The sequence below is a fragment of the Rhincodon typus genome, chromosome 8, assembly GCF_021869965.1.
Source record: "Rhincodon typus isolate 14 chromosome 8, sRhiTyp1.1, whole genome shotgun sequence".
In the NCBI taxonomy this organism is placed as follows: domain Eukaryota; kingdom Metazoa; phylum Chordata; class Chondrichthyes; order Orectolobiformes; family Rhincodontidae; genus Rhincodon; species Rhincodon typus.
Window position 1 is genome coordinate 77,133,542 of NC_063339.1, and position 17,401 is coordinate 77,150,942.

At 41.1% G+C, this 17,401-nt stretch overlaps 1 protein-coding gene across 1 annotated transcript in view; it reads right to left on the reverse strand.

The window, feature by feature from the left end:
• Nucleotides 1–9,772, reverse strand: part of LOC109916751 (EEF1A lysine methyltransferase 3-like) — a 15,855-nt gene extending 6,083 nt beyond the window's left edge. Inside the window, exons 1-3 of the mRNA XM_048600475.1 lie at nt 9,650–9,772; nt 1,537–1,648; nt 350–728 (exon numbers count right to left, since the gene is read on the reverse strand). Of these exons, the coding sequence (XP_048456432.1) occupies nt 350–728; nt 1,537–1,648; nt 9,650–9,772 (614 nt within the window). The remainder of the gene's footprint in view (nt 1–349; nt 729–1,536; nt 1,649–9,649) is intronic.
• Between the last annotated feature and the right edge of the window lie 7,629 nt (nt 9,773–17,401).

A 17,401-nucleotide genomic window follows, 5' to 3' on the forward strand; every position in this document is an offset into this window, starting at 1 on the left:
GCTGCTTGGCCTGCTGTGTTCATCCAGCTCGACATCTTGTTATCTCACATTCTCCAGCATCTGCAGTTCCTACTACCTTCGTAAAATTTCTCAGGTTAAACTATGCAAAGAGAAGAAACGACAGCAAGGTACATGCTTATTGAAAAACATATTTTTCAAGACAGAATGCGGATTCCAATGCATCCTTAGGAGATTAATTTGAGAAGCTTTATTCCAGAACCTGATAGACTTTCAATTCCATCTTCACTCAGAGAATTCAATTTTCATAAAGCTAAGAGAGTCAAGAGCACAGCTTGTGGGTTGCAATGTGGGGAAATAAATAGACATCAGAAATTAGTGCCCATGGCGCGGGTGTTTTCTAGTCAGTTTGTAAATGCAATTACTTCCACTTGTATGAAGTATTTCGCTGTTAAACTGCTTAGGCAGGAGGTCGTCGTGAAAATTGATGGCGCCCTCTCTGGCCGCCAGGTTAGAAGACATGTAAACTATTGTTTTGTCGGTGCAGAGGTACAACAGTGTCTGCAAAAGACCAGAAAATTGAGAGGGATTGTACACAATGTCTGAACCCAGAATGTAATCAAAGTCAGTTGGAAAGTTGCCCTGATCGTCACCCCAAGATAAGGCCCGGATTGATGAACGGTGTCTGCTGCTGGCTGGAACGTTAGCTTGAACGTTGTATTCTATTTGGTTCAAAACATATGATCTGTCCGTCAAGGTGACATCTCCACCTGGTAAAAACATTAATATCACATCATTATCTGAACATTGCTTCGCATCGCGAGATATATGGTGCAGATTTCTCACGCAAGAAAAGTGGAATTCACACAATGAATTGAAACGCTCTTAACTATTGGGCTCCGAATGACTTTGAGCCAAAAAGCCAGACAATAGCCGCGTCCACCTACTGTCCGTGTCATAGCTGCAACGTAAGCCTCAGAGGAAGATCAAGTACAATCAGATCTTTGCAAAATCATATCCCTGACAAGAAGAATCAATTCGTCTCTAACGTGCTGTCCACTTCCCTTACACGCGAGTACAGCGCGTTGAACAACTCAAATGTTTGTCTGACTAATCCAAGCATTTTGTAATACTCTGATCTTGTGAGCATTTAACAGCGTGTCTGAAAATATTAGATTGCAGCGGTCTGCCATTGTAGGCTGCTCAACCCTATCGATCCTACAGAATAAAACGGACAAACAATAATTCGGAATGCAGGAGCACGGTCATTAGAACGTCCACAGTCGCGCCTCACTAGTACCAATTGTAGATTTGCTCCAATGCCTTGAAAATTGGTTAACAAATCAGCTTTCCCTATCAAAGAGCGGCATATTGGGAATGATGAAAATCTGAAACGAATACAGAAATTGTTGAAGACTCAACAGGTCATGGCGTCAACTGTGGAGAAAGTAATCGCCAAATTTCAAAACATGAGGCTTTTGCCAGAGCCTTATACCAACGTTATGCATGAATAACTAAAGAAACATCGCCAGTTTAATTTTGTTCCGTATCTTTAAACAGCGGGAAGGGTCACCTTACCCAGCAGCACTGCTAAAATGCCGACGATTCCGGTGCCAGAACCCAGTTCAAGTACTTTCTTCCCAGTGAAATCAATTTTCTCATTCTCAAAGTAGCGACAAAGGACAAGACCCTGAACGAGGAACAAAACACATTAATGAAAATAGATTTATAATATTCAAACACATGGATGCTAATAGATTTACATTGATCAAAACACATTGATGTTAATGAATTTACAATCTTTTCAAATCACTAAGACAATATGGGACTATCATTACAGTGCAAGTGAAGACAGTGGCACTTCTGGCCTTGTAGACTAGAGATTTGAAAAACCTTCAGAAAACATAGCGCACAGTGTTAACCGTGAAAACCTACCACGTTAACTAGCGGTTCTGATATCTTGGTCAAACATTTAGATGTTATGCTACCAATGAAACTCTGCTGCGCTCTGAATCTCATAAGCCCGTAAGATCCCAAAGTCACAAAACATCCGAATAGCATATGCCCAGAAGATTCACGATACCAGACAAAGTAGGGTGTCATCAATATCCAAGCGTTACGTAAATAATACTTTCAGAAGCAGAGCGTTCTGTGTCGAAACAAAAACAAAGTTGCTGGAAAAGCTCAGCAGGTCTGGCAGCATCTGTGAAGTCAAAAAGAGTTAACGTTTCGGATCCGGTGACCCTTCCTCAGAACTGGACAAGGGGAACCATATCGCTGTTGCGGGGGAGAAGAGAAGGGGTGAGGGTGGAAGTGTGGGAGATGGGTCGGACCTTGTTGAGGGCCCTGTCGACAACGGAGCTGAGGAATCTTCGGTTGAGGAAGAAGGTGGACATTTCGAAGTCTCCCTTGTCGAAGTTGGCCTCATCTGAACATATACGACGGAGACGGAGGAACTGAGAGAATGGGTTGGAGTCTTTACCGGAAGTGCGGTGTGTGAGGATGTATAGTCCGGTAGCTGTGGGAGTCAGTGGGCTTGGAGTGGATATTAGTGGCCAGTGTATCCCCAGAAATGAAAACAGAAATGTCGAGGAATGGAAGTGAGGAGTCAGAGATAAACCAAGTGAAAGTGAGGTGGAAATTAGAGGTGAAATTGATGAAGTTTTCCAATTCCAGACGAGAGGGGGAAGCAGCACCGATGATACCATCGATGTATGGGAGAAAGAGTTGTGGTTGGGGACCGGAATAGGACTGGAACAAGGAATGTTCCACGTACCCCATTCTGTATCAGTTCAGCCCCTGCTCTGACTTCAAATTTGGGCAGTTCAAAAATACAGGAAAGTGCGTTCCTTGTTTGCTGCAAAGGGAAAGAATATCGAACACAAGCTGCAGAAGAACTTGAAAATGGAAGGTCCAGTCGGAGTCATCAATGTTGGGGCACATGACATGGGCGATAATGGATTGCGGGAGGTAGTCCTGCTAAGGAAATTACAGAAGTGTGGAACGAAATAAAAAGACAAGATGACTGATTATACGAGGCAAGTGTTAATCGTTACATGGATAGCAGAGAGGAATTTAACGCGCGATTGAAAAACTGATGCAGTCAGAGCAATTTAGCCCCGCTATGATAGAATAACATAAGCGTAACAGCTTAGTCGATCATGTCCACAAAGGCTCTGTAAACGAGTATCATGAGCATTTTAGAAGTGGGAACAATTTCTTCCTATCTACTCTACCAAGCCCTTTCATGATTGAGAAACTTCTATTGGATCTGTCAACAGCCTTCTTCTATCCAAGGAGAATAGTCCAACTTCTCCAATCTATCCTCAAAATAGAAGTTTCTCATTCCTGCAACCATTTTTCTGGATTCTCTGCAAAGTGCTCCCAACCTTCCCATAGCGTGTTACCCAGAAGTGTACACGATATTCCGGCTGAGAGCTACTAATGTTTTATACAAGTTCAGCAAATCTTCCCATCTTTTGTACTCTCTGACCCATTAATGCAGCCCAGGATCCTGTCAGCTTTATTAACGGTTCTCTACAGCTGTCCTAAACTCTTCAATGATGTGTGCACATATGTACACAGGTCCCTCTGCACCAGAACCGTCTTTAGAATTGTACTCGTTGCTTTATATTGTCCGCTCGTGTTTTTCGGACTGTGAACTAAAATTGTAAAAGATATGACTGTACCAAGGAAGCTACGTGATAAAGCATTTGCCATTTTCAAAGTACACGTGAGTTATACTGCAAGAATGCTTTATTTAAGTATGCGGGGCGGAGGGAGGATATGGGGGATACCAGAGGAATCAATGAGTATGTACAGGGCAATTCTGCCCAGTGAGAGTCATTTGATTGGCATTTCGATTGGCATTAGTTATGTAGTTCCAGGAGAGTTCGTTATAATAACAACTATTGAATTGGTTCCTGGTCAGGTAGCTACAGCCTTGTAAGTGGACAATACAACAAAGACATCTCATCTGCAAAGAAAATTCATCATATCTCTTTCTTCCCCTTCCATGTGTGGAGAAGTAAAAGAAAATCTCAAGTGGCAAGTTACTGTCCCTCACCTTTTCTCTGTAAGCTGTACCCTCTGAAAACCCCCTGCTGAAAGGGGAAAGGAAACAAAACACCTTCAGGGACATTGAAAGTGTGAACTCGCAACTGAAAAAGAAAGCCTGAAAACTGTTGCACCACAACCTTGTGTAACCAGCAAGTAGTCAGGAGAAAACACAAAGAACAAAAGGAGCCAAAAAGAAAACAACTCTTTCCGATCTGTAATCCAGACTGGTGCTTGTCTGACTTCATTTCCTTTCCAACCGATAATATTTGTGTCATGTCTTGTCTCTTTGTGTCTCTGTTGTATGGGCACGGTGATTTTAAAAAAGAGTAGGTTTTAGGTTATAACTTTTACGTTACCAATATTCATTTCTGTTTTGCCTTTGCTTAAAAAATGTTAGCAATAAATAGTCAGGTTGAATTGGAGCAACTCAATGGTTTAATCAAATTTCCCACCAGTGACGGACGTGGGAACTGTGGGGCTCGATTTCTAGTGCAATACCCAAGTGAGTCATTGTAGTTCTTCCTATCAAAATGCATCACCTCACCATTCTCTGCATTGAACTTCTTTTGTCATTTTTTTGACCACTCCACCACTTTTGTATGTCATTTTGGAGTTCCACGCTGTCCTCCTCGCAGTTTGCAAAACTTTGAAGCACATTATCATCTGTAAAATCTGATATTATCCCTTGAAAACCATGATCATACATATCAGGAAAAGCAAGGTTCCCATTACCGACCCCCGGGGGATTCCATTACACACTTTCTTCCAGTCTGCAAAATATCCATTAACCATTTTCGCTGTTTCCTATCACTCAATCAATTTCATATCCACATTTCTACTGGCCCCGTACATTCCATAAACTTGAGTAATTATGGAGGTTGGTAGGAATTTAAACTAGAAAGGGGAATGAGCGACTGCAAATGCTTAAGTCTGTAGAGGAAAGAATTAGGAAATTAGATAAAAATCAGATCAAAATAAGAAAAAGATTAGTATAATAAATGCACAGAGAACATTAATCTATCTCATAGAAAAATAAACTAACTGTTAAAGTATGAGAGAACAAAAACAACTAAAAAGACAAGATTAAACTGCCTGTACAGCAATGCACACAGTATTCCAAATTCAATCACGGAACCTGAAATAATAAGCTATAGTGAGCAATCATAAGTGGTAGCAATAATTCAAGCAACGCTACATTTTTTTTTTAAATAAATTGTACTGACAATTGCTCGTGGAAGGTGGTGATATAACCACAAAAGACAGGGATGGAAGAAGTGTGTAACCCCACAAGTCAGAGCTGGAATAACTAAAGAAATGACACTGCAAATTGAGGGTCAGAAACAGAATCAATATCGATTGTAATGAAAGATTTAAAGGTATCTTACTTTTTTAAAAAGTAAAATTCTCTCACAGGAAGTAGGTGTCATTGGCTGCTAGCATCCCATCCCATTTGCCTTCAAAAAGATGATGAGCTGCCTTCTGGGACCGTTGCAGTCTATGTGGTACAGGTCAATCCGTAGTACTAGTAGGAAACGAGTTCCAGGAATTTGATAGTGACAGGGAAGAAGCAGTGATAATTTATCAGCTTAGGATGGGGCTTGTAGGAGAACCTGAGGTAGTGTTTAGCCCTATGTTGCCCTTGTATTTCTAGATGGCAGCAGTCGTAGGTTTGGAAGGTGGTGTCAAAGGAAACTTGGTGAATTGCTGCGATGTATTTTATAGATACTACGCACTGCTTCCATTGTTGGTCAGTTGTGGAAGGAGTAACAGTTTAAGATAGTGGATGAGGTGCCAACAAAGTTTTCTGCTTTGTTCTGAATGGTGTTGAGCTTTTAAAGTGCTACTGGAACTGCATTCTTCCAGGAAACTGGAGAGTTACCCATGACACTCCTGATTTGTAAATGATGGGAAGGATTTAGAGAGTGAAGTCCTAGTTTCCGACCTTCTGTTGTAACCATAATAATTTCAATGATGTTGATATGGAAATTCAATGACAGTAATGCCGTTGAATGTAAAGGGAAAATTGTTAGATTCACTTTTCTTGTCGCTAGTCATCGCCTGGTACTTGTGTGGTGTGAATGTTACTTGCCATTTACCAGCACAAGTCCGAAAATTATCCAGGCCTAGCTCCATGTGAACATAGACTGCTTCTGTACTTGATGAGTCACAAATAGTCTGGAACACTATCACATTATGAGTGAATAATTCTTCTCCTGACCTAATGATGGAGGCATGGCTAATAACAATCCTATTGAATATGTTTGGGCTGAGGACATCGTTCTGAAGAACTCCTGACACTTTGTCCGAGGACTGAGTTGACCTACTTTCAACAATTACAATCATCATCATCGTTTCAACAATCATCGTTCTTCATGTTAGTTATTATGACAACCAGTGGAGAGTTTATTTTTTAAATCCCTCATTGTCATTGACACCAGACTTTCTCTGTCTCTTGATCTCATACTCGGTCAAATGCTACTTGGCTGTAGAGGATTGATCAGTCTCACATCACCACAAGTTTTATTCTACCTTGTTGATATTTATACAAGATTATAATATGTTATGGAGCTGAGTGGCACTGGCAAATTATTGTTTGGTATGAAGCACTTGAGAGCACTATGACAGCCCTTTCAATCGCACTGTTATGACCAAGAGTTGACTGATGGGGCAGTAACTGGCCAGGTTGGATCAGGTCTGCTTTTTGTGACCAGAAATATTCCGTAATGCCTGGTAGATTGCAGTATTGTAACTGTACAAAAACAGCTTGTCTAGAAGGTGGATGTTGTGGAGCACATGGCTTTATTACTACTCAGGATGTTGTCTGAACATATAGCGAACTTGCCAAACTTTCTGCATGGAGGATTAAATTTCAAATTTTCTATTTTTGAGAGTGAGGGGAGGCAGGAACCAATCTTCATAATGATAAAGTTTGACAGAATGTTGAAAATTAACTTAAAATAACATAATTGCAATGCAATAAATTGATGATTATTAAAAATGCCAAGAAGCAGAAGTAGCTAATTAAAACTGTTTGGCCTTTTCAGGAAACAGAATTGTGAGGAGATAGACTAGAGCCCAGTCCTGGTCATCAGGAAGGGGGGTTGGAAGGAAACTGCGCTTGAGCTGGAATTGGATTTAAGTAACGCTGACCTTGCTTTCACGTCTAGTGACACACACTCCAAGATTGTCTCTCTTCAATTCAAATGAAAGTGGAAGTCGAAAATAAGTGGCCTTTCAAGTTTAGGTGTGCGTCTTGATCACTCAAAGTTTTCATACACACTCCACACTTCCGACTCCCACTCCATCCTTCAAATGTACAAACACTTATATTCCCTCACTTACTTTCTCTAACATACAACACACCAGCTCACTACCCTTCCACTCCTTCCTTCTTCTACAGATATCCCCACAACCTACTCTCACTCTTCACTCGCCATCTCTCGTTCCTACACATATATTCACACTCCCACCCGCCTCACTATCTCCCTCCCCCACGCACACTCTCTCACGTATTTCTCCCCACATGGGTCCCAACTCCGTCTGATTCATTCAGTCATCCCTGACGCACATACACCTCACTCAGACACCTTACTCACAAGGCCCCCAATCACTCATTCATACACCGCTTAATCATTCGCTCACACCCCTCACTCACCCACTCCTCCTCACGTCATCTTCATTCATTCTACGCTTCAATCACTCCACGCAACCTTCTCATTCATTCACACCCCTCTCATTCACTCATTCCTCACTCTTTCACCCCTAATTACTCCATCATCCTTTACTCACTCCACCCACGCACTAACTTTCTTTCACAATCTTCTTTACGCACACACGCACACGCACACAAAGTGGAGGAGTTCCAGCTGCCCCAGCCCTTCCCCTTAACTCTGACCGAAATCCGTGCTGAACTCGGGAGCTCTTCGCGGAACAGTTCAGCACCTGAGCTGGGGGTCCGCTCGACGGCCTGCAGCTTCATCCTGTCACCCTGTTTTCCCCGACGACTGCAGCATCACCGACACCCCTGGTGTTCAGGGAACGCAGGCAGGCAGTTTCACTCAGTTCCCTGCTGCCCCTAATTAGAGGCCACTTCTTTTTCCGTGTTTGGTTGCTGTAAGGCTAAAGGAAGGAATCGGTATGTGCTCAAAGTGTCTGCTTTTTATTTCTAGCCTACTTAATCCCTTTGCTTACGAAATGAGTTGCTCCGCCATTGGTAACTATGCAGCACCCGCTGGGATAAACCCCTAACTCTCCCTTTCCCACGCTGCTAAAAACCTACCTTAGAATCGCTACAGCTTGGAAGCAGGCCATTCGGTCCACCGAGCCCACACTGACCCTCCGAATAGCATTGCAGCCAGACCCATCCTTACCAGCTTGCATTTCGCATAGCTAATCCAGCTAGCCTGTGGGAGGAAACCTGGGCACCAGGAGAAAACCCACATTGGCAGTCCCCCGAGTTTGGAATCGAACCTGGATTCCTGGTGCTGTGAGGCATCAGCACTAACCATTGAGCCTACCTCATTGACCATTGGATTTATCTTATCGAAAATGTAAAGGGAACTAAGATAATGCAGTAGACTACCGCCTCCCCCTCTCTCCCTATTTATTTCAGAATCCCCTTCCCCTCCCCCAGTTCTGAAGAAGAGTCTCGACCCGAAACGTCAGCTTTCCTGCTCCTCTGATGCTGCTTGGCCTGCTGTGCTCATCCAGCTCTACACCTTGTTATCTCAGATTCTCCAGCATGAGCAGTTCCTACTATCTCTATAGACTGAGGAGTCTATTGTTTACGTACTCTAAATGGCTTGGATTCAGGAATCAGGATGTAGTTTTAGAACTTTGTGGAATATGTCAAATTGTAGGTTGTATGTTTTTTAAAAAAGGAGAACTTTGAGACAGTACAAGGTAACGTAAATAAGTTTACACTATAGGGATACAACTGTCAAATGAGCTTCAATGTAGATAAGCTTGTCACAATACATCTTGGAAGGGAGGATACAAATAAGGAAACTTTGTACTCTTTAAAACGAGGTGGATAAATTGAGAGGTGTAGGGGTGCAGATGTTTCAAAGTATCGATACAGCAGGGCAACAGAAAAATAAACACGACACTAGTATTCATTCATGGAGGAGGACAGAATTGCGAAGAACAGAGGTCAGGATGAAACTTGTACAGAACTTTACAGGACAGTTGCTAGGCTCCCGTGAATTAAGTTCCATGTTAACAAAGGAGAAGTTTTGAAAAATTTCTTGGATTATAGCAGAACGAAGAGGTCATATCTGTCTAAGAAGAATGATTTGGTTGGAAAACAGAGAAGTGAGTGGGAACAGAATTTGCTCAAGCAGTTCACTACGGTAGGCCTTGTCAGGATGTTATCACTTAAACATTATTATTTATGCGATCAGAGCAATCAAGAGAAAGATGATAAACCTGTGAGGAAGAAGAGTTGGTATGTTCAGTTGAGTGAGGAGGAATGAATGAAATCTGGTCTGGAGCATAAGTAATAGCTTGAACCAATGGCTGGTCCTCTAAATACTGTGTACATGTCAAATCATCCAGCAAATTAGTTGTACAATGGTTAGGAATTATACTTTCAAATCCAAACGTTGCGGTTGCAACCGGCTGCTACACTTACAGGTTCCCAGACAAAAGCCGAAACACCTAGGTACGCTCCTTTAAAGGTAGAGATCTTCAGACTGTGTTCACCAAAGTCATAGTTCTTCTCCTCCAGGTCCAGAGGGGGGTTGCTTTCCACCATGCTACTCATGCTTTCTGATTTTCAAAGGACCTTCTGCGGTTCCCACGCAGTTTCCTTCTGGTCCTGACTGTTTCAGGTCCACTTACTCACTCCAAGTTTTAGTTCTGCTTTAAAGAAGAAATGATGAACAAAACTTTCATGTGAAAACACAGCAGACAGTTGTTTTAAATTGCAGAATTAAAATAAAAGATTCGTAGCAAAACCTCTCAAACTGAACGTAGATATGGCTACCATAATAAGCCACCAAGATTCATAATGAACTCACCATTGGTCTTACGTCATGACGATGAGCAGCGGTAATTAAAATTGATGACACAATTCAATGCCCAGGCAAACCTTAATATTTACAGGACGCTTACTACGAAACGTGATTGAAATGATTGACAGTCAATAAACTGACTTGCAAAGGATTAAAAGGGAAACAATCTGATTGCCAAATAGCAGGTGGAATCGCAGAAAAAAGGAAAATGAGGGAGAGAACGAAAGGATCACTTGCAAGCAAGGGAAAATATATTGGAATATTCAAAGATGCAGCGACATCTTAAAATAATGAAGGAGAGTGGGACACAATATTAACTGATTTTCTGTTATATGCGTGTCCTCCCCAGCGCCTCCTGTAAATGTTGTTTCTGCCATTTGAATTCTTCGAGGAAGTAACAAAAAATGGAATGAGTCAGTGTTCTACTGCAATAAATCAGTTACTCTCCAGTGGCAATACTCTTTAGAAATCTAGCGTAAGACTGCGAATTATCGGAAATGCGCAGAGATGAGACACCACAAATCAACACAGAAGACAGCAGAAGCACTGAATAGGCGCAGGATTCACATCTGAGAGTGTTGATGCTTAAGGCAAGCTGACGCCCCTCTTTAAGCGGTAGGACTCTGCCTCGTTAGGAGCTTTGGTTGCTGGAAGAAAGGTTGGATAGATTTCTATCTCAATATTTTTTTAAATTAACCAGTGAGTCTTTGGAACATGGAAAACCAATGTGACTTCTCAAGAGAACTTGTCCTTAACGAAGATTTAATAATGCTTTTCTTAGTTTGTTTTGTTTTGTTTCTGGCGAAATTAAATATTCTTTTAAATAGTGGTGGAAACTGTGTTTATTTTGCATGTAAGCGTTTCATGGAATCAAATTTCACATAAATAACGCCTAGAGAAAGCCGGAACAAGGAAAATGTATTCGACAATGGCGCGCAATGCGCCAGATAGATCTTCATTTACATGGAAGCTCCGCCTAGTGGCAGAAAGGTGAAGCTACAAGCGCCATTGGGTGTCACAAAAGAATAATTCCCAAGCAAAGAAAGGCCATCACGATTCAATGTATGATATATCTATAGAAGGAACCCTGAAAATCAATATAACTATTCAAAAATGCTTTCCTTCCCTAATGCTTACTATTGTTTCGAGGTGTTCGTTGATTCTTTGGTGGTAAATTCAAACCTCTTTCGGTTTAGGATGATGCACTTGTTTTACCTATATACATTTATGAAGCAACTAACCGTCGCACCTCTAGCCCATTTGTCTACCAGACCATTTCCAAATTTGCAATTTATTATCTGTAGCAATGCGCCTCACAGACATCTTTCTTACTGAAATTTGTCCAAGTCAAGTACAAACCAGACGCAAACTTCTTAATTATTTCTATGGAAAACAAAAGTGTAAATGAATCTAAACAGATAGGCTAAACGAGGGAAATAAATGCGGATAAACTGTGATTTTGACTGCGGTGACACGAATGCTTTACTGTTGTTATCAATATTGAGATAACTGTGAAGATGATTTTTTCCATTCTCTGTAACATAATGACTACAACTCGGGATCAAATGTTTACAGTGAACTCGGTTTGTTACAAATGTCTTGTTTCATACTCATCCAACTATTAACCCTGGAATCAGTCACAGAGTACAGAAAAGATCCCTTAATTGCATTGGACTGTATTAACCTCCTGCTTTGTCCACAATAAAAGTCCCAGTCATAATCTATTCATTTGTCATAATTCGAAAATATTATTCTTCCGTCATAACCCATATCCTAGTGCTGAGATGTCGAGCCTTGAAATCTGTTCATATTTTCAACTTTTGCTACAACTGGTGAAAAGTTGCGGATTGTATCCTGTTCTTTATGCGGAATGTTACGAGTGTAGTGGAGAGCGTCAATGTTTAACGACATCCCTTCTATCTAGTCAAATAATAAAGCCACAAGTTTCGAATTTGTAAAAAAAAATGCAAGAGTCAAACAAAGTAAACGCCATTACCGAGACACCATCTCAGATTATCAGTCATACAGTACTCTCAAACAGAAGCAATAAACATGATCACATGAACGCTTCAACTGAAGCTTTTCTTTTTGCCATTAACTTCCCCACAGAAAGTTTCTTGCCATTTATCAGTCTTCGAGAGGTTCCTTCACTTCCTGGGTACAGACGGAAGTGCTGCAGGTCTCTAAAATCAACTTGAAGACATCTCACTATTCCTGCTTTTCGCCGAAGTAGGAGCTTTCTTGGGGTCTACCCACCAGCCTCCCCAATCTTTCCTCCACTTATGGTTCAGCGGTTGATTATAAACGCCCCAGCCCAAGCATGGACTCCATTACACTGACTAAATGCCCTGTAGAAATTATTTTGTTTCCTTACACCCCCTTTGCTTAAGGTCAACAACAATTTACATTTCTTATACTCTCTTTCTCTGTCTGCTAAACTCCCGGCTGGCACCCACCGACTGAAATGCTTTCAGATCCAATACCCATATTTTAAAAAAAGGCAACCATCTTCTCCGAATACTAAACGAAGTTTCACTCTGAATCATACAACCCTATGGCAATAGGTGTTTGTAAAACCGTCCACTAAATAGACAAGGCTCCTAGCCCTAATGTCTGCATGAAAAAATAAACTATCTAATGAAGATAGGACAATTACCTCTGCCGTTTCGCGAATGTGAAGGGAAACTGCCGTTTCATTGTCTTCACATACCTAACTCTGAACTCATAGTTACATTTGGGAACTCTTTGAACTGCCGTTACTCAAGGTATTTAGGCAATTTTTAAAGTTCAGCATTTTAATTACCTTACTCTTATAGATCTAATCTATAACAAACTCAATATAACTTTAAACACCAACACTGAGCTATATATTTCCTACTCAACCTGTTTAGAGATGCTATTGCACATCTCTGGAGTAAACGGGACTTAATCCCAAGCCTCTGGTTCAGAGATAAGGGCATTACCACTGGGCCACGAAAGCCCCAATCAGGAACTAGATGATTATGGCAATGTTATCATCTACACGGTCATTAACTTCAAATAAAATGAATGGGATATGGAAATAGGTGACCTCTTATCAACCCGCCCGACAGTCAAAAATCATTTAAACGGTTGATCCCCAGATAATTGCTTTTCTCGAAGAAAGGACTTTCGTGCAGATAATTATTCTAACAATAAGAGCGGTGATACAACTAATTCAAATAATAATAGCACCGGACGTGATAAACGGATTGTTTAATAAAATGATACAAGGATTGTTTAAATTAAGTCAGAATCAGCAATGCGTCAAACTCACTTCAAGATGCCGAACTGCACCTCAGTGATCGTTTGCCCTCTCTTTATTGCAGCCCCTCGTCCTTCACAAAATGACAAATCTGCACTGGAATAACCGCACCGTGCACTTGCGTTTCCTTTTCGTCAGGCAGAGATGTACATCATGGAGCATATCGCTATTTATAGGCTTTAAAATGGCCAGGCTTTATCGCAAGATGACAGTCCTTGGCCAATGAAGGAAAAAAAGCGTGAAGCTGACGGAACAGTTTAGTGTGTTTTCAGTGGGCGGGGCAGAATTTACATTGCTTAACTAAATCCTGTGAACCAATATACAATAACTGAGCAAGTAGTTAGTCCATTCTAACTGTAATAAAGTAGGACCTCAATCTCGAGCTCATCCGTGCTCTGGTTTCCATCAAAAGCTGTCCTTCAATAACCTTGGTATTAAACCCGAGTTCACAAGAATCTATAATAAAAGCAAAATATTTTAATTGCGATTGCTAGCCCGAGACTCATCTCAACCTGAAGTCTCCTAAGTACTCCTTTTTTGTTGTTACGGTTGTCACGAGTTCATTGTTTTCTTCCGTTTTAAAACAGAGAAGTTTTAGGAAAGATTTGATGGAGGCGTTCCCAGCCACTGGTCCTTCGAAACTGGCAGAAGGCTCAGTAACCAGAAGATACAGTAATATTATTTTACACCTCTGAAGCAGGTAGGACTTGAATCCGAGTCACCTGGCTCAGAGGCAGGGACAATACCACTTCGTTTCAAGACACAGAATTGGAATGATTAGCAGAAGAATTAGAGTGGACATGTTTCTTATTAACGCGGCGAAGTGTAATGACTTGGATGGCTGTAGCTGAAAGGCAGCAGATTTTTTTAAAAATTATAGTCAATTGGATAAATGTTTTAACGGAAAAAAGAAAATTGAGAAAGGAAGAGAAGTGGGAGTGGGATCAGTTGAGAAGCTGTACCAAATATCAGCACAAGCAGGAAGGGTCGAATGATCTCGTTATTTGTTTTGTGACTGTATTCTATGTTAAATCAGCACCTGATGCCGTCAATAATGCTCTCATTAAACGAATAAATTGAAATTATAAATCGTGAACAATTCATTTATTTTTAGTTTCTTCTAAATGCACAAATTGACCGCTTAGCGGGATCGGTTAGAGTCAGCGCATTACTCCATTAAACTAAGCAATTTTGCGATACCACAACCGTTAAAGAGCATTTGGGCTTATGGGACAAGTTCTGAGCTGAGTAACTTTCTATTCTTCATAATAGGCACCATATGTATGTTTTTTTCTAAACGTTTGATCACAACTATTATTTTTCAGGCCTCGTGTTATAAATAAAGCAACATGCGAATTTTGACACTTCATCTTACCAAGGGATGCACCAGTCTATCTTACAAGTCTTTAAATGTGCACGGATGTAAGTAAACTATCCAACTTAGATCACTGGAGAATGATATCATTGCATCTTCCGATTATGCTGTTTTTACAATTCAAAAAGCTCCTACAAACAGACTCGGCATCCTAAGTAAGATCTTAATGCTCAGTAGACTCGTGGAAGATAGTACTGCACCGATGGGTAGCAATTGAATACGGCACTGCTCTGAGTGGTCTTGAAACGAAGTGGTATTTTCCCTGCCTCTGAGCCAGGTGGCTCGGGTTCAAGTCCTACCTGCTCCGTGTAATAATGTTACTGAATAGGTTAATTAGGAAATATTCATGTGGAACTCCTGCAGCAATACAAACTAATGACAGCATAGGCTTCCCCGTATCTTTGGGTCACCTCACTTATTTTCAATTCAGTAACTCTTACATTTACTCTAGGCGCAGTCTATTCTTCTTTTCTTTCCGAAGATTTGTAGAAATTGGCTTTTGCTTGAAGTATTTTACTCCAGACCCGATTCCCATCTCTCGTGCTCACCTGTTCGACCACGTCATCCTTTAAAAATAAATGACAGGCTGACTGCTTTGTTGTGGCATTATTTTATTCTCGAGCGGAAGAAAGGAATCGGTGACTTGTCAACAGATGCAAACAATCGCTGGGGTTTCACTTTGTCCATAGTCTGTGGGGTATTTGCATTTTTGTCACCTCGAATCTCGGGGCTTTAAAAGAAACCATCTTAATGCAGACATGTTTTAAAGTGCAACGTGAAACTGAACTCTTTTCCAATACTTCATGTAAATATGTGGGTGTATCTGTCTGTCTGGACGCGTGTCTGCGTGTATGTGTCTGTGTGTACCTGTGTGTGTTGATGTGTGTGTGTCAGTGTTTGCGTGTGTACCCCTGTGTCTGTATGCGTGTTTGCGCCTGCCAATGTGTCTTGTCAACATATCGCTGTCAGTGTGAATGTGAGTGAATGAGTCTGTGTGTCTGAGCTTGTGTATATATCTGTGAGTATATGTGTATGAGTGAGTGCATTTGTGTGTGCGTATGTGTATGTCTATCTGTGTCTCTATATGCGTGTATGTCTACGCGTCTGTATCTGCGCACGTGTCTGTGTCTGTGTCTGTACACTTCTACTTACGTGTCAATCTGCGTCAGCTGTTTAGGACTGAAATGAGGAGGAATTTCTTGTCTTCACTCAAAGGGCAATTCTCTACAACATAGACCTGTGTAAACTCACTCATTCGGTAGGGTCAACATGAATATCGATAAATTTCTAGTTACTAATGCCATCAAAGGATATGGGCATAGTGGAGAATATGGTGTTGAGGTAGGTGATCGGTCATCTGGAATGACAGAACAGGCCCCATGGACTGAATAAGACAATGAGATATAGAAAGAGAAGTGGTCTATTTGACAAAACTGCCATGTTTTTCCTCGCTCACATAACCAGTCTATATCCCTCTGTACACTTTCTGTGTCTTCCCCACCACTTGCCTTCCCGCTTGTTGTTTGTGTCATCCATTAACGTGGTGATAGTACTTCCTTCATATGTATGCAAACAACTGTGACTCCAACACCGATCCTTGTGAACTCCACTAGTTACAGTTTGCAATCTTGAACTTGCCCCCTTTAGCTTATCCCTTTGTCTTCTATTAGTTAACCATTTCTCGAATCGTGCTTAATATGTTACCCCAACACCATGGGTTGTAACCCTAAAGGTTAGCCTTATGTGCAGTACCTTACAAAATTCTTCTTGAAAATACAGATATATTCCATCTACTGGTTTCCCTTTATCTATTCTGCTCGTTACCTCTTCGGAAAACTTGAATACGTTTTCAGACATGATTTCCCTTTCATGTAGCCATGCTGACTCTGTTTTACCATGTGATGCAATTCTAAATGCTCTGCTATTTCATGCTTTACAGACTCTAACATTTTCCGTGATGGCAGATTTTAGGATAAGTGACCTACAGATTTTTGCGTTCATCTTACTTTGTTTTAAAATAAGTGCCTTACTTTGGCAGTTTTCCAATCCTCTGGGACAGTTTCAGTATCTAAGGACTCTTGGAAAATTACTATCAAAGCACGCATTTTTTCTGTAGCTACTTCCTTTGCTATTCTGAGATGCAACCCACCAGGGAATTTATTGGACATTAGCTCCATTAGTTTCCCTAGTACATCTTCTATAGTGATAATCATTGCACTTATTTCCTTTCCTTTTATTCCTCTGAGAGCAAAAATGGTGTACCCATATTTCTACGTTCCTAAACCGGGAGTTGATTGTATCCAAAATATCAGTTTTCATTCTGCATTAGTATACAGATTACATTTACAATTTGATTAGGAGAGGAATGGGATGAATTCATAAAATTGTAAAAGAGGCAATACCTTAGGGCGAGTAGGTGAGTAAGAATAATTTCATTACGTCCCACATTACGTGCGACAGCTGATATTGTTTGACCGCCCAAATGGTCCCCTTTTGTGCCGTAACCATACTGAGTGAGAAGTATGTGCGTTGCACAACCTCAGGACAAGGCGCTCAATCATTTAGGACTGAACTTAGCGGAAACTCCTTCACTCAGAGTTATGAATTTTTGTAGAGATAGTAAGAACTGCCGATGCTGGAGTCAGAGATAACACAGTGTGGAGATGGAGGAGCACAGCGGGCCAGGCAGCATCAGAGGAGCAGGAAAATTGA